General features: G+C 38.1%; 1 protein-coding gene across 2 annotated transcripts; it reads right to left on the bottom strand.

The window, feature by feature from the left end:
* Positions 1-1,717: 1,717 nt before the first annotated feature.
* Positions 1,718-24,558, bottom strand: DIPK2A (divergent protein kinase domain 2A). Of its 2 annotated transcripts, none has more exons than XM_037040427.1 (3): positions 23,580-24,558; positions 8,553-8,856; positions 1,718-4,539 (listed from the first exon to the last, which is right to left on the bottom strand). In XM_037040427.1, exons 1-3 carry the CDS (start codon positions 24,234-24,236, stop codon positions 4,208-4,210), a joined length of 1,293 nt encoding a protein of 430 aa, XP_036896322.1. In that variant the 5' UTR covers positions 24,237-24,558; the 3' UTR covers positions 1,718-4,207. The 2 variants fall into 2 exon arrangements, with proteins under 2 accessions (XP_036896322.1, XP_036896330.1); XM_037040435.1 differs by lacking the exon at positions 23,580-24,558 and adding an exon at positions 23,307-23,495.
* Between the last annotated feature and the right edge of the window lie 1,068 nt (positions 24,559-25,626).

Below are 25,626 nucleotides of genomic sequence, written 5' to 3'. Positions count from 1 at the left end.
TCTATCCTCCTTTCCCCATCTCTTAACCCTTACATTCTCTTCTTTTTCAAATTGTCTGCATCTCACTTGGGATTTGTTTCCTTGCCCTCACACATCTTCACCTCCCCTAATTTAATAACTGAGGAAATGCATGTGAAGGTTTTTACAACTATATGATTTTGTCTCCAAATATAAGCTCCTGGTTCTTAGAAGTCGCATCTCACTGCAGTAGAACGTCGCAGGCCATCAGAAAATCTGTGTTAAGCCCTAGGTTTACCACTACTTAATTTTGGGACCGCGAGCAAATACTTTCCAAAAGAAAAAGAACTAAAATGTCCTATTATAAAATTTAGGCATATAGCTAACTAGTATAATCAACTGTGGCTGTTAACTTTCTACAATATAGAACAGGTACTTCTATGTTTTTCCACATATTAAAGCAAATGCAAAATTAAGTAGATAAGGTTGTCCAAGACATTTACCTTATGGTTCAGTTCAAATTTTTGTTTCTATTTCGTTTCAAAATTGATCTGTTCAAATCAAATCGGGGTAGAAAGGTAACATTTGCATTTACTTTATGTGTTACTTAAGTCTCCATGAATGAAAAGCTTCCCCTACCCCTTTTCCTTACAATTTGATACACAAAACCGAGTTATTTATCCTGTACAATGGACCCCGTTCAGGACTTTGTTGACCGCATCCCCATGATGTCCTTTCACATGGTCCTTTATGCTGTGCTTCTCCGTGATGGACAGATTTGGGGGCTTGACCAGGTGCAGGATTTTTTCTGGCCAGATGCTTCACAGGTGCTGCTGGGTACTACTTTTGGCTGAGTGGAAGGAAAGTCATGAATGAGCAGCGAATCCAGGTCTTGACATCCTGATCCATTCATACAAAATTCTTCATCAGCTTTTCCAGCCATTCATAATCATCGCCTAAGCTTCTGTCAATTATTTAGGTACATACACTCTAACAAGACTCTTGCATTTATTAACTGGAATAATTCTACATAGTCTATAGATTCTTTCCCCCTCAATTATCTAATTACCTTGGGATAGGCAGGACAAATGCTTCTTGTCTCCAAGTTAACCAGTTTTCAGATTAATTCCTCAATAGCCTTCCAAATATGACTAAATGGGTTTATTTTTTGTTATCACTTTGAATACATAATTTACATATTTAATGTGTTACAATCCATTTTTGTTATTATGCTTATTAATAATCAAATTACTCTTGGTATAGAGCCAGTGATTCAGAGCCCTTGCAGTTGGATTTTGAGCTTTTAGTAATACTGAGGTATTACTATTAATTTTTTTCATATAAAATAATATTGTGGTTTTGTTGAAGAAAATGTGTAATGTGTAAAACACTTGAATTAAATATCTCCAGATTTTTTTCAAAATAAGCTGGAAGCAAGTAGGCAGGAGCATGTAAACAAGTAGGACCACATGTTCTGAAGTTAGCATTAACCATGGTTACACTACTTACTGTTCCTTGTATGACTCTTTTGTATACATTTAAATAATTCTATAATAAAGCTTATTACCATTTTAGTCATGAAAGTTAAAAATGTCATTACATAAAAATAGAAAACACAAAGTCCAGCTCACACCCAGATAGTTTCTGAGAATTATGTCAAAATAAATGCAAGAGAAAACAAATGACTTATCTACATAACCTCACCTTTCACTCAAGAAACAATTTAGATATTTGAAGTTAAGAGAGAGTCTGACAAGTGTGATTCTTAAAGTATGCTTTATTAAGAGCATTAAAGTTGCAGAAACAACTTTATGTTGTAAAGGCACAGGGAGACAGTTCTGATAAAATATTCAAATTAAACAGTAACTTACAGTACAAAAGACAACTTTTAATGCACATACAAACCCCAAATGTCTGATTCAAAAATATTTTACTGCATCTATTAATGGGCAATGATTAAAAATATAAATTGCTGCTGTATAATAAATATCTGATAGTGAGTATCTTGATAGCAAAGTGAACAAAATATTTATTGCTTTTCAAATACACATTTTTCCCTGTAATTTGAAATTCCTAATTCTTCTAGCATCTTCTCAGCCTTTTCCCAAAGATAAAAGAAATTCCACATAATCTGGGGGAGCGAGAGGGGAATGGCAGTTTTAAAAACTACCTAAAGTAGCAGTCACCACCAACAGCTGTGTTCTCACTTCCTCTCCTGCAATCAGTCACTTTCAAAAAGATGTTTGCTAGACCACAGAGAGGCAACCCCTCTGTGATCAGCATTCTAAGGTTTGTAATGAATACTTTATCAAATATAAAAGGTGCTCCGTTTTGAAAATGTGTATTTTGTCTGAAGCTTTGATTAAGAGGCTTGAATGTCTGACAAGTAATTTAACCTAACCCCCTCAAAGTTGTAAAAAGCATAGTAAAATTCCTAGCACTTAAGTGTTTGAGGGCTAGTTGATAATAAGCAACATACTGATGTATAAAAGTTAACATACTGCAATCTATTTTATAATGAAGAGATCTTACCCTTCACCCAGTTTTAAACTGGGATTACCTTTATTAATAACATCCTGCTCTTTTTTATAGCAACCCAGTTATAGATGGTACAAATAGAATTTCCTTAATAGTAAAACAACATGAAATCATCTTAGCTTAATGAATGCTATTTCAACTTAAGATATACCTACATTAAAGTATTTGATAATTATTGTAAAGTAAGTTAACCATGTCATGTTTAGTGAGTGTGTAGCAGCTAGTAATGTGCCTGGCAGAGTTGATGTTCAATAAATAGTCGCTGAATGAATGAAAAACAGAAGAAAAACCTGGCTTTGGTTGTGCATATTTTAATCACTTTCTGATTAAGAATAAAGTCAGCCTAGAACTAAATACTGCACACTACACCAAACTTTGCCATTAACAAAATTAATGATTTCAAACAGAAAAACACCACTGTTAGTGACAGTCAACAATATATAAATTGTAACTTTTAAAATAGCCCACAAATTTCACATTTGTTCATTTTTACCCACATATTTAAATTTTGATGTTTGACGTTTAACAATTGGGTAGTGAAGACCAAGTTTGGCACACTAGCTAAACTGTCTGCTTACAGTAAAAATTACTAGTTCATCAATCAAAATTTATGAGGCCTGATTAAACTCAGATGATGACTACTACGTTAATTTTTGTCAAATCTACTGATGAACAACAGGTAGAATATCTTTAAGTTATCTATACTGACAAACAGTAGCTTACCTTTTGAACATAAAATAACTAGGGAGACTTTAATTTAATAATGACAGAAAATATTGGAAGTGGGATAGTAAGAATGCGTAAGTGACCAATTTTAAATTCTAACCATAGGACTAGGCCTAATATTTCTTTGGCATTTGCATTACTATCTTGGACTAGAGTTAGCATTTAAAAAATACTGAGTTTTTTTTCTCTCAAAATTAACATCAAGGTGAAGTTAATAATATACTCTTATTAAAGCCTTTAAAGGACTAAATGACATTTTGCAACATATGCCAACCTCATGTTTAGTGTACACTTGTAATTATTGGCACAGAGTGATGTAACTGTTAAATAACCTTAAATGACCTCATGCAATGGTGAAACCACAGAAAGTGGGAAGGGAAGTATTTACATAACATTCAGCTTTCTGAAAAAACACAGTAAACCTGGGAATCCTGCCTTCAGTTAGTATGTACCGCATAGCACTGAATGAAAACTAGCCCAAATTTAAGTGAACAACTACAGTAACCTGAATATGTAACTGAATAAAAACCATAAAAATGAAAAAACAAAAAGTATACATTGGAAGAAAAAAGTGACCTATAAAACAGGCCAATCTAACTTGACATTCAAAGAAAATGTACGAGATTCACAAAATCATGATAGTAATGCCGACTAAGTCAAGTACCAAGTACCCTTTGATACACAAGCCAATGTAACTATCAGACTCATTTCCAATAGCGTAACAATATTCTTTAATGCACTCAGGCATTCAAGGGGGCAAAGCAGTCAAAGAAAGCTCAAGTCTCCAAAGTGTAAGAGCAAACTTATTTGCAGACGACTCATGAGATTTTTGACATAATGTCTTATTTTTGATGGATGTAACGTAAGATCTATCAGTGCACTTATCATCCTCTGAATGTATTACTTCCAAATTTCCTTTTTCTGGACAGTTTTTGTTGGTTTAGTATTAGCCAGTGCTATTTAAAGGGGAAAAGTTCACCATAGACTACCTCACATTGTTACTTAATTGTGCTAGGTATTCACGCAGTTCCTTAGCAGCCTGGAACCTGCCGTAGCGCTTCTTTGGATTAGCACACTCGTCCAGCAAGGCCTCCAGTCGGCCGTCTTTGGCAATTTCATTTGGTGGGTCATGAAGGAGCCCTCCAGAAGTGCCACGCCAGGTGGCATGTCTGGATAAGAGGTTCTGACAAACAGCATAGTAATTGTGATCCACAGTGGCACGAGCACAAAGAATTTCTTTTGAAAATGATAAGCAAGCTTCCTTATCACAGTCATCAAATTTGCTTTCATACCATACATCCCAATTTTCAGGTTTATCTGTAAAAGAAAAAAAGCAGAAAGAGAAAAATATATTTTAACAGTTTTTATTGCTTCCCAAAATATGACAATTCATGAACATAGTAGTATTTGTTCTTAAAATTATATTTTGACTTTAAATATTTAAATATATTAATTTATATATTGATACAAGATTTATTGTAAGCACACAAGTGCCAGGTTGAAGGATCAGATGAGGTCCCTACTACTGAAGGGTTCAGTAGGGTGTCCAAACTTTTGGTGTCTCTGGGCCACATGGGAAGAAGAAGAGTTGTCTTGGGCCACACATTAAAGATACAAACACTATTGAAAACTGATAAGCAAAAAGAAGGTTTTAAGTAAATTTACAATTTTGTGTTGGGCCTCATTTATAGCCATCCCGGGCCACATGCAGCCTGCAGGCCATGGGTTGGATGCCAAGTGTTGGACACCCTGGGGAGAGGGAAACCTTCCATCTATATATAGTGTCATACAGTAGTAAGTAGTACGGCACAGGAACACAGAGGAAGTGCTACTTCTGTCTCAGGTTGCTAAAGGCCGCCTTACAAGATAAGCAAGCCAAAAAGAAAAAAAAGGGAAAAACATCACTCTAGGCCTCGGGTACGGTATGTGCAAAGGCATGAATTTAAGGGACTGGTCCAGCTAGTTCAGGAAAGAGTTCACTGTGGCTAGAGTGTATGACAGGTACTTGGGGAGGAGGTACAGAAGAGACTAGAGAAATACAATGTATCTAGTGTGGTTGTGATCATGATGTTTTATAGAAAGATAATTCTAGACTAAAGACTGGAGGGACTAACACAGTGACAGCAATTAAAAAAGAAGTCCAGCCCTGGCTGGTGCGGCTCAGTGGACTGAGTACCGGCCTGCAAACAGAGACGCTGTCAGTTTGATTCCCATTCAGGGCCCACGCCTGGATTTTGGGCCAGGTCCCCAGGCCGGGGGGCATTGGAGAGGCAATCTATCAATGTTATCTCTTGCACATCGATGTTCCTCTCTTTCTTCCTCCCTTCACCTCTCTCTAAAATTAAATTAAAAAATAAAATAAAATAATAAAGTTTCAATAGTAGAGATTAAAAATCCAGATTGTAGAAACATCTGTGACAAAAATTAATAGGTAAGTTTGTAAGTAAAGTTTAAGGTTCTAATTAGATGACAAGGTAGACACTATTAACATAATAGTGTTAACATTTTATATATAAATAAATATAAAGTGGCTATGAGGTATTCAAGTGAACATATAATATATGCAACTAGAAACAAACTCCAAACTTACGACTGAATTCAGAAATACAGTACATCTACTTAGAATGCATCAGCACAAAAGACTTGATGGACCCAAGAGAATGACCTGATTGTGTTGGAAAGCATGTTGAAAGCAAAGGAGAAAAAAGACTAAGGGCAGAACCTTAAAACGTAAGGGTTTGTCAGAGGAGAGGTTAGTGAAAGAAACTCATTCATTGGGCAAGTAGTTTTTTGAATGCCTACTCTACAGCAGGCAAGGGTGTCTAATGGTAAACAAAACAGATTAGTATGCACTGCTCCTATCCTCACTGCCTTACAATCTAGTAAGTGAAATAGGAACTAAGCAAGTAAATAAATAAACATTATCTATCATAAATTGTGGGAAACACTATGAAGGAAACAGGGGAAAAATTTATGAAAGAAACACCCTTTTTTACTATTAGATAGAGTGGTCAGGTCTCTCAGAGTTAAACTAAGGCTTGGAGGACTAGTACCTAGCAGTATGTGGATGATGGAGGAGGCATCTGAGACAAAGGAAACTGCACATGGGAAGCCCAAATGTGGAAAGGTTCATTCAAGAAATCTTTAAGGCCACTATTGCTGAGACATTGAGGGCAAAAATGGACAGAGGGATGTGAAAAAAAGCAGCACATTAGGGTGAGTCACACAGATCATGCTCTGGGAGAGTCTGAATTTTACTGAGGAACAATGGGAAGTCATTAAAAGCTCTAAGCAAAGGGGAAATAAGATTAATGTTTTTTAAAAAAGGAACTACTAAAACTGAGGAAAACCAAGGTAGTAAATAATTTCAGGAAGTTGTTACTAATCAGTGACTTCAGGAATTGGCCAATTCAGTGGTTGCTAATGGTAATGCAGACTTCTAAGCCAGGTTTTAATGGCTGAGGGATGAATGGAAGCCCAGGAAGTAGAGAAAAGCAGCGTAAGCAATACTTTTAAACACAGGGGGAAAGCAGGAAAGAGTCTCGGACAAGCCTGCACATGGGAAATTAAGAGGAAATGGATTGTGAGGAGGAAGGTGGGAGTTCAAGAAAACCTGTGGGACAGGTTCGGACACAGGCTGCACTACATATGAAGAAGAGGGATGAATGTGTACTGTTTTCACTGGTGTAGAAGTTAAAGGCAAGGACGACACTGATGGAGATGTCCCATCAAAATCCGCACTTCCTTGTAAAGGAAAATAAGGTAATTTACTAGAAAGAGTTCAGAAAAGAGGGTGAAGAAACAGATGTGGCCTTTTGCAAAGTGGCTAGTTAGCCCTACCAAGAGCCACTTGAGAAGAACTGGGCAGCGCCAGTTTGTGGGCAGCGCCAACAAACACCTGGAGCAATGCTCTTTGTGTGAAATGCAAGAATACAGAAGCTACAGGTTGTATTCATTCCAACTCAGGAATGAATTGGTGTAAGATTGTAACATGTATTCCAGAATGTCCACATCAATAAAACTACAAAAAACCATGTTACAAACACTGGAATGCACACTTTTAAAAAGATTTTATTTATTTATTTATCTTTAGAGGGGAGGAAGAGAGGAAGAGAAACATCAATGTATGGTTGCCTTTCGTGCATCCCCTGCTGGGAGTTGACCTGCAGAGAACCGACCTGCAACCCAGGCATGTGCCCTGACTGGGAATTGAACCTCGATCCTCTGGTTCGCAGGCCTGTGCTCAATCCACTGAGCTACACCAGCCAGGGCCTTGGAATGCACATTTTAACAGTTTAGGCAAGTGGGCAGAATTCTAGGAATATAATAAAAACCGATGAATTGTACATTTTAAGAAAGAAAAGCATGGTGCTCAGGCTGCTGCCACCCTCACAAACGAAGGAAGAGGTAAAGTGGGGGCCAGCACTCCCACAAAGTGTCCACCCCATAAGAGGCCCTACAGGGCAGTCAGATATAACCAGAAAGCAGTCTGGTGAGTGTGGAACCAGAACAAGGCACCGAGAAAACCAAGTTATTTAACAGGATCACGCAAACAGAGCCCACTTAATCTACTGCTGTTACATTCAAGGTGTTCCCCAGGTGCCACAAACTCTGGTTTCTCTGTTGATGGAAAGTGCCTCATATGGAGGGAGGGGAGGGAGTTAAAGATATAACACTCTCACCAAACAGCAACAACTTCAGTTGCTTTTTACCTAGTAAATTTGTTATAGAATTATAGGCTTCGTCCCCAATGCTTTAAAATTCCTAAGGCATTTAATTTTAAATACACTTCAGACACTCTGCCCACCTACACTGTGAGGAGCTCACAAGGAAATGGTGAGCAAAGTTTTGGGTAAGATGTAACACTGTCAAACCAGGCTAGAGATTTGCAGCACCAGGAATCACCTACACGATTAAAAACAGTGTAGGAACCCCGCAGAACAGCACGAAAAATAAGGCCTCCCTGAGAGCACAATCTTTCTGGTAGTCTGTAACCTGTATATAAAACTTAATTCTGCATTAGACTCCTAACCCACAGAAGACAGCAGGCCAGTAAAACAAAAACAAAAGCATGCATATATACACACTCTGAGTATATCTGAGTCTGAATGAACCAAAAGGATATTTTACTAAATATGAAGAAACTATGATCAAGAATGCATGTGTAATGAATCAGTATTTATTTACTGATACTGATCAAATAAAACAAAGAAAGATGCAAGGTTGCCACCTAAAGTGAATATTACAGACTTGCTTCATACAAATATAAACATCATTTTGACAAAGAGAAAAAAAGCATACAAAAACAAACCTAAAAGTTATATACTTACTTTGTCTAATTAGCCTTTTGTCAGCAACCAAAACATTTTCAGCATCCACAATGATTACCTTCCCATCTCTAGGACCAACTGCAAAATTGTCAAAGCTGACATCCAGGAGGTAGAGTGCAAATTCAAAGTCATTGTTTGTAAGTTGCTCTGCTATTTCCATTAATTGCCAAGCAAGGTCAACTCGTTTTTCCCATGGTGCATTAAAGTAGCTCCACAGTTCTTCTCCAACATAATTTACGGCCACCATTCTTCCACAAGCTCCAAGGTACTTTGCAAATGGCCAACCTTCATCAGATGGAAAACTCTACAAAAGAATTATCTTAATATTGTAAGAGATGCTAATGAAGATAGCCTAGGTCTATCCCCAAATACTCTCAGTAGAGATTGCGTAAGCTTGGATTCTCTTGTTATAGTTACTAGTTCAACAGAAACTTAAGTTTCTTTTCTAATTCATACCATTACTATAGATCTGAAAAAAAATAAATAGGTAACTTTACCTGATAAAGCTAAAACAGAATAAGTATTGCTTATCAAAATCTCAGAACCAAACTGAGCAACCAACAAAACAAAAGATACTCATTTATTACCAAATCTAAAAGTATTCATGCTTTCCTATCCTAAGCAAAATATGCCAGGTGGTGAAAGACAAATACCATATGATCTCATCTTTAACAGGAACCTAATCAACAACAGAAACAAGCAAAATATAACCAAAGACACAGAAATAGAGAAAAGGATGACAGTGACCAGAGGGGAGGAAATTTCAGGAGAAAAGGAGAAGGGTTTATAGGAGGAACAAGTATAAAGGACACATGGACAAAAACAAGGAGAGGGGGTTGGAAATGGGAAGGGGTGGGCTGGGATGGAAATAAAAGACAGAAAACTGTACTTGAACAACAATATAAATAAATAAATAAACAAATAAAAATAAAAGTATTAATGCTTTCATTTAGCTTTCTGATTTATGTGGAATACAATCAAGCAATCCTTTCTTCTGAATGGACAGCAAGGCAGGCCTATTATTCAGCTGCATTTACCAGGCACCAGGCACTGTGTGTAACACTGGCAATAAGAGCGAACTAAACAGAGTCTCTAAAATAAAAACTTTAGTAGGAAACAGGCATCAGGCAAATAATTATAAATATAATTAATGCTGGTTACTAAGAAGTGGTGCAGGCCCTTGGGGTAGAGTTCAGAGGAAGATTCTGGGAAGTGTCTTTTAACCCACCCTCAACAGCTGGTGAAGAGCAATCTGACATCCTATGAATGCAACCTCCACTCCAAGTCCCTCTGGCTGTACAACATCACATTTTCTGCTCACCTTTAGCCCAACTTCAGAACTATTTATTCTATCTCAAAGTTTTCTAAGAGATTTTTTAACTACCAGGAGAGCTAACATTCTAAAGCAACAATCTTCCATGACAACGAACAAGTTGTTTTCAGGTTAAATAAAATGATAGGCTTTATCGGAGGTATTTTCCTTTAGCAGAGCACCTTCCACAAATTGGAAAAAGGAAGCTGAGAACATGACATTGATTCAAATACTGCAGAAGAAGCAAAGGAAAGCATTACAGAGTAGACATGTAACCTACTTCTACTGCCAAATATCAAACAATCCACATATATTCAGAGAGCTGGAGATGAGGCTCGTCTTCTTGGACCCCTCAAGAAAAACAAGTAGCATCAACTGTAGCCTGAGCTTTCATAAATTTGACAAAACTCAATAGTCTTATGTTAAAATGTTCATCAACTTTTAAAACAAAAAGATTTCTAAAACTCAACCGTATCCAAATAATTGCCTATTTTCACATTTTCTTCTTTCCCATTCTTTCAATTCACAATAACTACTTGTTTGTACACATAACATTTTATTTTTATCTTAAGTTTTGTGATAAAACACTAATCATATAAATAAAAAATTAGATAGCATGAATCTTGAACTATAGTAAGTGAACTGATTCAATTTTAGTCAGAGAAAATATTTACTAATTCTTTAGCAATTAGGAAAAGGAATATTTTTAATCTTATATCTGAGAATGTTTTCTTTCTTTTGGGCATTGGGAAAAGTGACAGATTGACTCATGTCCAATGTGAAGTGCAAGAACTGTTTGCTAACCACGTTTTCAACTCTTCCTCCCAACTTAAATTACAGGACCTTGGAAATTTTGTCTGACAAAATGTTTACAAAAGAGTTAACTGTTTCCCAGAAGTATTCATTTATAAAGTCATTGGCGTAAAAAGTAAAATCACTAAAAATAAGTAAATGTGTGAGATTATATAGTTTTAACATCCAGAAGTAAAACAAAACACTTTTCCATACAATTCTGGTATGTCATTCACATGCCATATTGTACAACAGATACAAACATATCTTTGTGCAAATAAAATGATCTTTGACAACAGGAGAAAAGGGAACCCTGCCAACATCTGCACATGTACAAATGTCCCCTTGTTTTTGGAGCCTTTCCAACTGGCAAACAACAGTCAAATATACACTTCATTACCCACGCCCCATACAGAAGAGGATAAAATATAGGACCGAATGTCACACCAAGCAACTTCACATCCATGTAGTGATTTCCAACAACGCTAACAGAGATCCTGCTGTGCCTCGTTTTAAGAAGAGCACTACAATCTTTCATACAGTTTGCTACCTACATCTGTTAAAAAAATTTTAATGAATTAATTTATACCACTTGCTCATATGACAAGAATTTCTCATTGTATTACCAAAATCGTCAGATTTCACTGATGACAACAGAATTTTTTTGAACACTTCACATGTAGTACAAAAAATGCTCAAAGGAAGCCAACATAATTATAATTGCATTTAAAACAATTTGGGCTTAGAATCAAAATTACTGTGGTCAAGTGGTTTGTGAGACAAAATTTTTAAGATGTTATGGCTTGGATTTCTTAAGTATATGAACACCCAGAAACACAACCTCTTACTTCCTGACTCCCAAACTCCCACAACATGCAAAATACAGAAGCTAGAGTAAGTTGACTGGGGCAATCCACACTTCTCAAACTTTGAACCAAATCCTAAAATCTAATTTTCAAACTGCCAAGAACAACAGGCACATAGTTTAAAGTAATTTAAAATAAAATGTGTATATTTTAATGAATTACTTACAATTGAAAAAATATGTACAAATACTTTCCAGTTAGGAAGGAGTTTTTAAACAACTAATGATTTAAATTACAATTGGATTACAAGCACTACCAGTAATTGTTCAGGATTTTCATCCTGTTTGAATGTATGTCATAAAGATAAGATGTAAAGTTTTTAAAACTAAATATTAATTTAAGACTGTATAACTGCACAAAGTTCTATTACTCTAAAGTAGAGTAAAACATCTGTTGAGTATTACTATCAAAGTAAATATTAAAAATGGGTATTTAAGTATTAGCCAAACACAGTTAACTGCTAAGACTTAAAGATGAAACATAAGATAAACCATCATGTCTAGGTATCTTTTAGATTTTTAACAGAAAACCATAAGTTACTTCTTGGTTATCATTAAACTGAAATAATACATATGCATTATCAGTAGCTTAAAAACAAGATTTCAAGAAACAAATAAACAACTACTCTGATCATCTTCTGTTTTGAGAGAAAATAAAATGAAGGTGAAAGTCTATCTACTATCAAGATAAGAAAATTTAAATTATTTTATATTCTTCATGGTATCTAATATAAAATTCTATATCTAAAAAACAATATAGTATATAGTAGAATCATCAAGCTAAAAATAAAAAAACTAGCTTTTAAAGTCAACCTTCACCTCTGCATCTCACTATCTGTGTGACCCTGGCAAAGTCAAAACTCTGTATCTTCCTCTGTAAAACCGGAATAACACCTGTACCAACGTATTTACCAGGGCAATACAAGGAACAGAGAAAAAAATGCTTAAAATATTATTTGTAGATTTAATACTACTTTATAAAGAATTGTTTACAGAAACATTTCAATACTTAATTAAATCTGCTGAATAAAAAGTCCAGATATTTAACAAGAGATGTGCTGACTTTGTTATCACCTACCTGAAAGTCACATACAAATAATGAGCTCCTTCCAAATATAGCCAAGAACCACTAAATTAGAAATATATCTTCACTGTCCATTAGCAGTTTCTAATTTACAGTGGGACATATAAATTAGTTACCAGACTTTAAAAATGCTCAGTGTTCTGAGAAATATATAGGGCATCCACAAGTACTAAAAATACAAAATTTAAAACTTGGTAACTTGTACACACATAATACAGCACTGTAATTCGTTATTCCTTGAATAAGTAAGCAACACAAAGTAAACTGTCAATGCTGAAGTAACCTACCACCTATCTACTGATCAAAAAGCAAGTATCACATTTATGTGATCAATAAAGAGGATGTGAAATCTAATTCTAGAGTTGGAAGGTACCTGAGTTGTAAATCTAGTTCAATCTTATCAGCACAGTTGAAGTGATTCACCTAAACTTACACAAGTAATACGAGGGAAAGTCAGGCTAATACAATCCCTCAGTTTCGGAATCCTCCTGTTTCAGAAGTTTTCGGATTTTGAAACGGCAACAGTGCATGCATTTCATATTTACATTACAATGCCTCCAGTGGTCTGGGGCAGCACCCCGCCCACACACACACACAGACACACACACACACACAAAAACATATTATGCTGCAAAAAGAATGTAAGTGTATTCATCCCAAGTGGGATCAAACATATAAATGACATCATGTGTTTTCACATTTTAAAAATTTTTTTAACAAAACCTACTTTCTATAGGTTTTTAAATTTGGAACTACCTATAAGGGGCTTTAAGTTAACCCACATTTCACTGACTACTATAAGCAGCTGAAGTATAAAGCAGTGAGAGAGTCGCTGTGGCATGAAAACGCTCTGAATTTAAAAATCCTAGATCTAGCCTAACTCCACCATGAAATACTAAGTAAACAGCTGTAAATAAAATATAGTCCCTATTCTCAGGAAGCTCTTTTAGCCTGAGTTGGGAGGATTGTTATTCAACACACATAAATTATAAATGATGGAATTTGTTACAAATTACAGAAAAGGAATATATCAAGACAGAGCAGAGACTTCTTATTAGATTGTGTGGTAAAGGGCAACCCGTCTAAGGAGGTGCTACATAGCTTGAGATCTACAGGAGGACTATATTAGGCAGACTGAGGGTGGGATAGTAAGAATTTTCTACGCACATGTTAGAGCCAGAAACTGTCTTCTCAGAATCGGCGGAGGGGCACAAAGATGGGGTAGAAGGCCAAAGCATGAGGAACAAATGGCTTGAGGTACAGTAATAGAGTCTGGAGAAGGGGGAAGGGATCACATGACATTGAGACTTAACAGAATAAAACACAAACTCCTCAACATGGTCTACATGCTATAAAAAACCCAAACACTGGGTTGGCCAAAAGTTTTGTCCATTTAGTTTTTTCCGTAAAATAAAAGACACATTTTTCACTTTTACCAATTCTATATTGATTGGGATATTTTGAGCATGTCGGCTGTCTCCCACTATTGACTTCTAGTGAGTAGAGGCCAAAGATGCTGCTAAACATCTTCCAATGCATAAGACAACCCAACAGCAAAGAATTATTTGGCCAAAATTTCAATAGTACCAAAAACTTCTAAACCCTTCTGACACATCTGATCAATCACAGCATATTCTTCATACACAGCACAAATGTTTTTTTGCATTTCCATTGCGTTTTTACTTTTCTTGAAATAATAAAGCATAATATGCTGAAAATGTTGTATATTTTCCATCTTCAATATTAAAATGGCACAAAAACTCACCAATTTGGTAAGTTTTTTTTTAAATGCACCCTGATATGAGAGCTACTACAATACAATCTAACAAAATTGTTTCAAACAAAGTTCAAGACAAGTAAGCACTACTAGAGCCATGGTACAGAAAAAACTAAAACTTTTTGACCAACCCAATATACGTCAAAGCTTTAATTTTCAGAAATATCAGAATTAACCAATATCAAATTTTTAAAGTATCATAATACTTTTTGATCAACAGAAATTACTCTACCAGGTTGTTTTATTCTATTATGTCAGAAGAGTCACGAAAATTGGAGACATGGAATGTATGAGTAAAAATACATAAAACGTTACCTCTGGGCTTTATTCACTTAATTACTTACAATGAATGGCATGTAAATGAGGTCAACTCTAATGTACTTGTGTTCCATTCCTTTTTTTCCTCCCTACATGACCAAAAGTAGGATTTGCAAACTAAATTTCAAAGACCATAATTTCTTCCATACAAAAAATATAAACTATTTTATAGTCATTTATTACCTTACAACATATCATTAAAAGGAACATAACTTTGCAATTTGCCTAAGGACAAAATGTGTTACAAAACCGTTTTTTTCTTTTTAAAAGGGAAATTTCTAGTAAAAAGAAACTGACTTAAAAAGAAATTTATCTATAATAAAAACATATACTCTAAGATCTGATTACAGATTTTCAACAGAATTGGCATTTCTGTGAGTGTGTGCACAAACAAATTTAAACTTGAGAACACTTCCATATAGAAAATGTTATCAAAAGCATAGAAAATGCATAAAGGCTTGATTTAACTTTAAAATTATTTTTAAAAGCTCAAATTTTAACAAAATTCCACTGCAGTAATGCATGTTATAACAGCTGTTCACAGAGATTAGTCAACTGTACTGGTGACAGACTAATGTGTTCACAGCTTTGTGAACTGTTTGGAGAGGGAATATAGTAAAATTACTGGGATAATTAAATGGTTCCCTAATTTTTGTTAAAATTACTCTTATGACCTTAGTTTTTTAACTTATACTACCAAAATCCACGGCAAATACTAGGGATTCAATCTCAAGATTTTCAAGTCATAAGATATGTTCCATTTATTTCATTAAATGACTTTCTGAATGCCATTTTCTACCCACCTAGATTCCAAAACCATTAAGCAATGCTTTGAAAAAGGTTGTATTATTTCACTAAATATCATACCCAACACAGCTATATCTGAAACTGGAAACTAATGTCAAAACACATCAACAACAAAAAAGCTACCTAAGTTTAATAGAAATAAATCATCAGTTAAAGCAAATAGCTTAAAAACACTTTTCCCACTAAAAAAAAAGACACTTAGCCACAAATTTTAAATATGCATAAATGTACATGTCTCAATTGACTGTTCCTTACCTACTCTGACAACCGGCAATTGTGATCCACAATTCTAAGTTGAAATATACCTACAAACACCATAGTCAAATATATTCCCAATAAAACAAAAATTCAAAGAAAGAAAAAAAAATAAGCTTCCTTTGGCCCAATAACCTAAGAATGCTAACTTACTTTTTCTTTAGTCAATATCTGGTTTCTTTAAACAGCCTGGCCAATACTAACGTCTCTGGCTCCTTTGAAACACAGACTGGATTTACAATGGTGCTTCAGAAGAACCTAGCAAAATATCTGCTACTAGCACAGTATCTCCCTCTGTTAAATACCTGGTGCCCAGTTTTACATTTGTATTCCTATTATTGCCTTAAATTTAAAACAGCCAAAACAAAACTCTTGGGGTCCCTGTATTCTAAAGCCATTCCTTCTCTGGGCTCTTTCATTATAAAGAGGACTCCTTAGTCAGTAGTTAGTTGCTCAGACTGAAAACCCAGGAGACAGACTTTATCGTTCTCTTTCCCTCATACCTTAACACTTTAAGAAATAGTTGTCAGCTATTTCTCCAAAATATACTAGCTCTGACCATTTTTCATAAACCCCACTGCAACCATCTTAATCCAAACCACCAAGCTCTTTCCCTTAAACTAGTTCTCTAATGCTTAAAACCCATTTTCTACAAACCTGGCCCAGTTAAAAACACTTCTGGTGTTTCATATTTCTCTGAAAATAAAACCCTAAAGTTCACTATGTATGGTTATAAGGCTACATAGGATAGAGTCCTTGCCTACTCTCTCTGTGACCCTATATTGTACCATATTTCCCAATTCCCATGCTTGATCCTGCATGGAGGCCTCTTCATTTGCAGCATCTCTTGCCTAAAAAACCCTCTGCCCTCAGCATTTAGCACCACTGGCTTTTTCTCATCATCCACACCTCAGCTAAAATGTAACATTCTTCCTGACCACCCAATTTAAAGTATTCTATTCCCAATCCAATTCTCCATCAGAGGAGTCTGCTCTGTTCTTTTTATAGAATGTAAATTTGAAATCACCTTGTTCCTTGTTTGCTGTCCACACCTAATGCCCCAGAAAGCAACAGTTGTACAAACTGTGCCTTGTCCTGTCAACTTTACTGTATCCCAAGGGCATACAGATCAGCTCCAGGCACCACTGGGCAGTACCACATAGTCCCTGTCGGGCCTCCTCACTTCAGAGTCAGAACTCCAAATGAGCACTAGACACGCAAAATACGAAGGCCCTGAAGCAGCATATCTACCTTGGATAATAAATCTTTTAACAATCTGTCTCAGGAATGCCTGTAAATGTCCCAAATTAAACCTCTATTTTTAAAATCATTCATCAGCGTACTAAATAGAATTATTAAACCATAATAATGATTTACAGACAAAAATTAAACTATTTGCTTTGTGCTGCTGGATCCTTATCTAAACCCTGTTTCCCACAATATTCATTTTACTCACTGTACTTCATATGGAACAAATCCCTAACCCCCTTTTAATTATGATTCCAAAGAAACTATGGCTTGAAGCAGAAGCCATATATGTATTTATGATGTGTGTACACATAAAGGAGGTGACATTTGAATGTTTGTTAAAAGAAGAATAAAATTTACATATTTCTAAGAGAGATATCAACATAACGTACTAAAGAACTTTTCAACTACTATAGCTATCTAAAAATAAGGTAATTTACAAAGTAATAATAATGTTTTGTTTAAAAAAACTTTACAATTAAAGATATTTTGTATATGTTACGTAAATAATCCTGTTTTCTTTAGTCTTTAAAACAATCCTGTTGGATAAATGTTAACTTTACAATTTTACTGATTAAAAATCTCTGGCTCTTAAACATTAAGCAACTTGCTCGATGCCACCTAATAACTGTAAGGTAGTGTAGATTGCTCCCTCAGTACCACCACCATTGCTGGTCCTCTCCCATCTATGGGCAAAATCCCATTTGCCTTTCAGAGCTCAAATCCTCCTGAAATCTTCCCTAGTACCCCCTGCTATGAAGACACACCCAGATATCGCTCCCTAAATAAGTTACCTAATAGAGTATCCGTCTTGTTTGCAGTACTTACTATGCGACATCCACTACAATCATTTACTTATCTCCTACACAGCAGGCTTCTTGCTGCCTAGAAAGATCCTTCCAATCCAAACACCTTAGATCAGTCTATTTGTTCTTCAAACAGACTTCAGTTCTTCTGACTCTAAGTCCAGGACTGTTAAGCCCAAAGAGCTTCCCGCTATTTCACAGATAACTTCTATCAAGAATCTGTTTTTACAAAAGGCATACAAATTGGATAAAATACAAATTGGTTACATAATTTAAAGCCTTTCAGGGTCTATGACCAGGATGAATACATAACCACCCTCATCTTCCCTTAGTAATTTACAATCTTAAGGCATTTTACAGTTATATGCTAAAGTTCACTGTATGTGCAGAAAAACACATAGCGCTTGTATTTTAAGGCCCCATTAGCTTAATGTACACATGAATGAAAAGGGACAAAAGAAAAAATGTCAGCATTCTGTGAAGAGTCAATTTGGCAATGATGGCAATACAGGAAGTAAGCCAGAGACCATAAGCCAAAAGCCAATAAAACAGAGAATAAAAACCAGTCTGAAGTTTCCCCTGAGAAACTGAACACTCATGTCCAGAAAACAGATCCCCAAACCTTAAGCTTTCTATTCCACCCCTCAACATGCTTGAGGAACCTGGGCTGACCCATGCAGCGGAAGCATGAAAACAAAGAGTTCAAAGATTAGACAAAAGTACAGAAAGAACCTCAGAATTAATCACGGTCAGAAGGTATGGATTCATCTAGAAAGTAGGCCAGAGTGTCAAATGATTCTACTCCACTGATGTGGAAGTGAGGCTAACCTAAGGGTCACTGACTATTTCTACGGCCTTTCCAAAATACAAGTCTCCCTCTTTGTTGGATCTGAGGTACACAGACTTACTTTATTATTTTTGTATGCTTTTTCATGAAGGATATTCAAGTGCCAATGAAACCTCCGCTGAAGATAAACAACAACCACAAAAACCCTCTAGATTTAAGCTTATGAATTTATTGGATAAACGTGCTCTGCTCAGAATTACCTTGTCAGAAAGAACCATCTCTGAAGCTAAATCTGGGAACGCAGTTACTACAGCAGCAGTCAGGTGGAGAGAAGTACGCAGCTCCCCAAACTTGAAAAGAAACCTAGAACATGCTTTCTGAACTCTATATAGCCATACAAGATCCTTGGCTACCTTTACGTCCACACATATATATATTTTTTCATATGTATTTCCTATAACGGCAGTTTCCAGTGTTTGTTTCAACCTGATTTTATGTGTGTAAAATTTAGGGGTAGAGAGACCAGTGTGAAGTAAGGTTATCTATCTATTCTGTCCTCCAACCTATACCCCTGGCAGGGACCAGGTCCCAACACCTCCAACCCCTTTTAGAAGAGCTGAAACCCACAAATTAAAGTCAAGCTCAGAAGAGAAGTAGAAAAATTATTATTTCTCAAATCAAGAGTTTGAGAGTCATGGGACGTTGGGGTTCAAAAGGAAAGAATCTAAACCAACAGTCTCATTTTACAGATAACTAAAATGACCCAGGAAAAGTTTATCAACCTACAATTAGCTAACTGGCCATAATATTTTGTTTACTTCAGAAACTACACCATAGGCACAACACCTAAAAATATGTTCTTCTCCCGCAGAAATGATTTATTAAGTATAAAAACAACAAAGTTTCCTGTAAAAACTCATCCTATATAATGTAGGGCTATAACTAAATCAATGTAAGTACAGATATGGTAGATAGCAGTCATTGGAACTGTTTTTAAGGTGATCCATATCCAAAGAAGTTTCAAAACAGATGACCAAATGCATTAAAGTTACTTTTTACCTTCTTTAACATCTATCATTTATTGAGTGCTTACTAGGCATCATGCACTATATAAAGAGTTTTGAGTGTATCATGCCATTTACAGGAATTAAAATGAAAGCTTAAAATGCATAGCTTAAATAGTGATAGTCATACTATAAAAAGTAATGAAGTCCTATTAAAATCAGGATTCAGAAACTTAAGGCAAGTAAGTTCTACAAAATGTAAGTAAGAGTAGAACAAATTCCCAACTCCACCTCCCTAAACAACCAGGAGCTTCTTTGTTTCTGTAAACAAAACATCTTCACTATCTCCAGGTGATCAAGTCAAGAGATACAGTCTGGACTTCGGAAATCCGACATTTTTCTCCCACACACCAACTTCTGTAAGTTCAAGAACAGGTAAGTACCAATACTGGTAGAAAATGTAACAATACAATAACAGAAAACATGTTGTCATCCTGCCAAATACTTCAACACCTCCACTTCTGAATATTCCAGGAATGCTATTGCACAACATAAAACCAACAATGTCCTCCTCAATTTTTTGCATAGTATTATGACACATTTGTAATTAAAATATACCTCTTGGTAAAGTAAAACCTTGAGGATGAAAAGAAAGTATCAGAGTAGAAGGTAAAGGTACTAGCATTATCCTGTGGGTTGATGTTTATAAAAGTTTTTTAGGAAATAATTCTATAACAGAACAACTTTCCTCAGAGCTGGAGAAGTTGCTGTATGATAGTAAAACTATCCACCAATGGAAAGAGTTATACTTTCACACCATTTCAAATGGGAATTCTGTATTATAAATATATAGAACTTTAAGTATGTTTATAATATTCCTTACAGACATTTAACACCTTTCAAATGTCCTTTCGGGGCATAATAGAAACTTCAATTTGTTACTGTTTCTTAGAATCAGAATAGGCAAGTTTATGGTTAAATTCATACATTCTTTTTCAATTCTTCCACTGGTACCTTATCAAAAAAGATGTTTAAATGCTTATTTTGGAAACATGTTTACTGCACTGGAACTATTTGTTAAGAGTTTGACAACATCAGCTCAAAAGGCTTTTTTTTAAAGTAATTAATTTTTAGACAATATAAGATTGAAAAAATCTAGTTTGTCACCAAATGCCCAAAATTCAGTTAAGTAGCTCCCTCCATCAGGAAAAACTGAGTTCCTCTTTAAACCATAAAATACACACTTGTACCCTCACAAAGACATTTTTAAAAATACATGAATCAAAATATAAATATAAAGCCAAATTCTGGTGAGTTTTTCTATTATCAATTAATATTCCAAAACTAACAAACAGCTATTAACAGTTTCATAGAAACCAGTACATTAAAATTATATACTTTGTCTAGATAACAAAAAGCAATTGACATCATGATTTCACTTAATGTGCAACAATCTTTGTACTTAAGCACAGAATTTTAAGATTCATTTCAGTGGTTTTATACTATCAGCACACCTCAAGTAATAACTGTCCACATTTCTTAACTCACTAGTTTTTACCAAAGATGAAGTGGTTCTGTAAAGAAAGCAGCAGCTCTACGAAGATCGCTGACTTAAAAATAAAGTCTCTTATTCTACCTGCTCATTAATTAAGTAAAAAAATAAGTAAGTAACAATATAACTGATAATAAAGAGTACAATTTATATTTCACAGAGTATGTATAGAACTGGGTCGCCTAAATTAAAAATGCATTTACAAATGCCAGTCAACAACACTGATGCATATATTTCTTCATAATAAACACCAAACATACTAAAAATACACTCTCCTACCTATAACTCATTTCTGGATACCCCCTCATTCAGAGCAATTATGTCACTAAGCTTAAATTACAAGAATATTAACTGATTTTTAAAGAGCTGTTTACCATTAAAGATGAAAACAGAGAAAGAAACAGTTATTTTGAGGGGAGAGTTGATCAGAAAATAAGATACAAGCACACGGTTATCTCAACTATAAAGTAAATTGAATATTCCAACACAACTTCAAACTTCAAAAAATAGAAAACCTTCCCAAATAAAGCAGGTTTACTTTAGTGTAAACCAAATACCAAAGTTTTTCATACTCAAATGCCATATTTTTGGAAAGAACTACATACATAACCCATGATGTTCTTAAAATATTAGTTTTGGTATTAAATGTGTCTTATACCTCAATACTCAGTTATTACCTGATTAAAATCTTTCAAATAGTCAGCCACTATTATAAAGTACAGAAAACATGTATTTACCATTACTAAATTTATGAATCCCAGCAAATTTGAGAGGCTAATCTACTTAAGTTTTTTCCAGGGACCACCTTGCTAACATAACCATCTATTTCTCAAAAGAAAAAAAGGCAGCTTAAATTGTTTAAAAAATTGTCAAGTTACGTGTACATATCATAAATACAGCTTTAAACTTTTGCAGCTGACTAGTTTTAAAACTACCAAATAAATTTCTTCAATGGACATTTAACCATTTCACTGTTAAAAAGAGCAAGGTTTTAATATACAATATGTACTTTAAATCTGACCTACCACATACTACATTCTAGCACACCTTCAAACTTACCAAGATCCACACTAAAAGTTTTAAGGCTAAATATTTATATTGTGTTAAAGTTATTTGGCTGAACTAATCAAACAAAACTGGTTTCTCTTAGCTAAGTTGGGTATCAGAGCTTGAGAAAAGAAAGCAACATAAATGAACATGGCACATTACTAATTTATTCAACCCTGTACAAACTCTCCAGCCACCAGTGACATTCTTAACACTGCAGAAAAAGCAAAAAGTATATCAAAATTACTTGTGATTGATTTCAAACCATGTTTTCCCCCTTGTACTGAAAATACAACAACAACTGGTATGGAAAAAGAGCAAGTAACTTTCCCTGCGGTTAGCAGGAGGGATCACACCCCCACAGTTGCAATCACTATCCAAGGACATGGCGCTAAAGCCGGGTGGGAATGTGTAGAAACTCAGTAACTACTCCAAAGGTGAACACAGATTTTTGTTTTGGGTTAATTTTTTTTAAGTTTTGTTTGCTGTTTGGCTGTCACTAGTGCAAAGAACTCAAACTACTCCCCTAAAAGGCATGTTTGTTTTCAAAAGAAAGAGAGTGCCAGTAATTCAACTAAAGGAGAGGTGAAAATCTCCTTCTCATTTCTAGCCCTGGCCTAATATTTCAGCTTTTTCCTGCAGCCAAATACCAGACGACCAGGGCAGGTCACAGGAGCCGGATGAAAATGTCCGTCTTGGCTTTAACCTTTTCGGCCGCCAAGTGGAACGAAGCCTTAACTTTTCCCTCCCCTTAAATCCCACCAAAGCAAGGATTATTATTAACCTCGTCCCGACCACCTTCCCCATTTTGTGCCCTTAGCTCCCCCAGCTTGCCCCCAAATTAGCTTTTCCAAGGATCTGCCAGGTAAATGAGCCGAATAAGACAAAGACCAACTGTGGGGCTGAAGTTAGCCTAGCAATGCATGTTACTAAAGGGGAGAGCAAATGCGGTAAAGAAACATTTGAAAAGAACCAAAAAATGCCCAAGGACTCGTGAACAGACTGCGCCTGGAAATGCAACCCTGGGAGGATAAAAGCAGAAAGGCAAGGAAGGAGGAGAACAGAAGAAAACTCACAGGAAAGACATTTTGGAAGCATACCAGACGCGCTCCCTCTGGCGTCGAAGGATCCACTATCAAGTCCTTGAAGCGACGCGTCTAGGTGACAAGAGCAGATTGCACCCGCCGGGTCGCCCTACGCAATCCCGTACAGCGCCCAAGGGATTCCAGCGCTAGTCCTTTCCCACACCTGCAACCTGGCCCAAGTGCACCAGGTCTAAACTGGGGAACCAGCGCCAGAGGAGCCACCTCTCCCGGCTCCCGCTCCCAGCGCGGCCCCTCCCGCAGGCCGCCCGGCCCGGATTCGGTACCTACCTGTAGCACCAGCGGCTCCGGGTTGAAGGCCAGGGTCAGCAGCAGCTGCATGCGCTCCGAGTCCTTAAGATTGCGGAGCAGGAAGCTGCCCGAGTCCTTGGTCTCGGCGTAGCGGCGTACCAGACGGTCCAGCAGGCGCTGCGAGGGGCAGTGCACCAGGTCCGACCAGCCCTCCACTGCCTCCGGCGTGAGCAGCCGCACGTCGCCGTTAAGGCGCGCGAACTCGGTGCGAGGCATGGCCTGGAGCAGGTCACAGCGCGGCCGGCCGGTGGCCCGCTTACAGATGCTCTGGTCGAGCTGCGCCAGCTCGCGCTGCGAGCCCAGGCGCTTGAGCACCACGCGCCGGCGGCCGCCCTCGCGGGGCTCGCCGTACTGCGCGAAATAGACGTTCTTCACGTTGAGAAAGTCCAGCAGGCGCAGGCGGCCCCACGCCTCGAACACCACCTGCCCGTTGAGAAAGCGGCGGCACCAGCTCGTACCAAAACACGCCGGGCACTTATTGAGCTGCAGAAAGCGCCGGTCGGCCAGTTCGTTGCGCTGCCAGGAGGCGAGCAGCGACGGCGAGTGCAGCACCATCAGCACCAACAGGCTGCCCAGTGCCGCCAGTTTCAGCGAGCGGGACAGGCGGCCCAGCTTAGGGGGCACCAGGCGCCACATCCCGCCCGCTGCCCGTCTGCACCCGGAGGGCGAGGGCACCCCCGGGGCGCCCCCGTCGCGCCGAAACCCGGAGAACTACCCGCAGAGGCCCCGGACGGGAGAAGGACCGGGGCGAGGGCTGGGGTAGGAGGCGGAGTAGATGTGTAAGCCAGACCGGGAGCGGGAAGGAGCAGACCCGAGCAGACTGCGACTTCTTCCAGTCACTAGTCTCCACAACTCTCAAGCTCCCTCCTCTAAGCTCCCCGCCCTCCGACTCCCGTGGCGCCTCTTCGGAGCCAGCCAAGTTATAGAGGAGCGAGAGGGGGGAGGGCGCGCGGGGACACGAAAGCCGCGGGCGCGCAAGCGCACTGCACGCTCGAGGCGTGAGAGCTGCGGAGGCGGCCGCCCGCGGCGCGCGCCGAGTCCCAAGGAGAAGAAAGGAGGGACTCACGGCAGGGGAAGAGAAGCTGCAGTGTCTCACCCAGAAAAGTAGCAACAATAATGGGAGGTAGGGTGGATGAGGCGACCACGCGTGCCTACCGCCCAACGCCTCAGTTCGTAAGCGCTGGCTTTCCAGAGAGGGGCGGGAGTAGGGGGCGGGGCAAGCGGGGCGGACGAGCGCGTCGCGCGCCGCCCGTAAAGCGTAAGCGCGGACTCGCGGGGGTGGCTTTGGGGGCGTCTCCGTGGGGGCGGAGCTCGAGCTATGAAGTGGGCATAAACTCGCGAGCTCTGGTGGTGACAGGAGTTTTAATAATAGTTAATCTTTTAGAACTGTTGAGGATTGCTGGAGCCAGACTTTTCCCATAATGGGAACTGTGCTCTGAGGAGGCAAAAAAAACTGAATTGCGGAAACCTACTGGAACCCCCTTCTCTTCTCTGGCGCGCGTTGGGCGGGGCAGGTGGGCGGGACGTCTTGCCCCTCCCCGGCCTTCTGTGTTTGGAGCGCGCGTTTAGGGCTGGGTAGGGGGCGGTGAGTCTAGAGGGAGCTTGCCTTCTCGAACCCGCGTGTCTCTGGGTGAGGGGCTGGCCTCCGGAGAAAACGTGAAAGGCTTCAGTTGTGGAGTTGGTTGGGGACTTCGTCTTTGGATGCATCTTAAATGTTCCAAAGTGGACGCGGAAAAGTCGAAGTCCCCGAAACATCCTGTTAAAGGGACATTAGGATCACGGGGAACCGACGTGGCCTGGTGTCGACAGGAGTCCTGCCCAAACGCTGCAGAGAAGCGGGGATGAGTTGTTGGCAGGTTTGCTTTGCTCCCCTCCTGTTTTCCCAGCCTGGCGCAGAAGCCGTTTCCTACTACCCGTAGGGACAGTCCCTGCGCCGCCCCTGGGATTCCCTGAGGGTCTAGCGGGCGCTCCGCTTGGTCCTGGTAGGCCCGCAGGAGCTGTGGTGGTAACCATAGGGAATGGGGGC

This window comes from Sturnira hondurensis, unplaced genomic scaffold, assembly GCF_014824575.4.
Source record: "Sturnira hondurensis isolate 20B ecotype Veracruz unplaced genomic scaffold, ASM1482457v3 Scaffold0000396, whole genome shotgun sequence".
In the NCBI taxonomy this organism is placed as follows: domain Eukaryota; kingdom Metazoa; phylum Chordata; class Mammalia; order Chiroptera; family Phyllostomidae; genus Sturnira; species Sturnira hondurensis.
This window is presented reverse-complemented; position numbering and strand designations above follow the sequence as displayed.

Bases quoted from the DNA above. Each gene is read 5' to 3' on its own strand.
- DIPK2A (XM_037040427.1), bottom strand. From the start codon at position 24,236: ATGTGGCGCCTGGTGCCCCCTAAGCTGGGCCGCCTGTCCCGCTCGCTG. The intron at 8,857-23,579 runs GTAGGTACCGAA...ATTCTTTTGTAG, and splicing joins CGGAGCCGCTGGTGCTACAG to AGTTTTCCATCTGATGAAGG. The intron at 4,540-8,552 runs GTAAGTATATAA...TTTCTTTTACAG, and splicing joins CAAAAGGCTAATTAGACAAA to ATAAACCTGAAAATTGGGAT.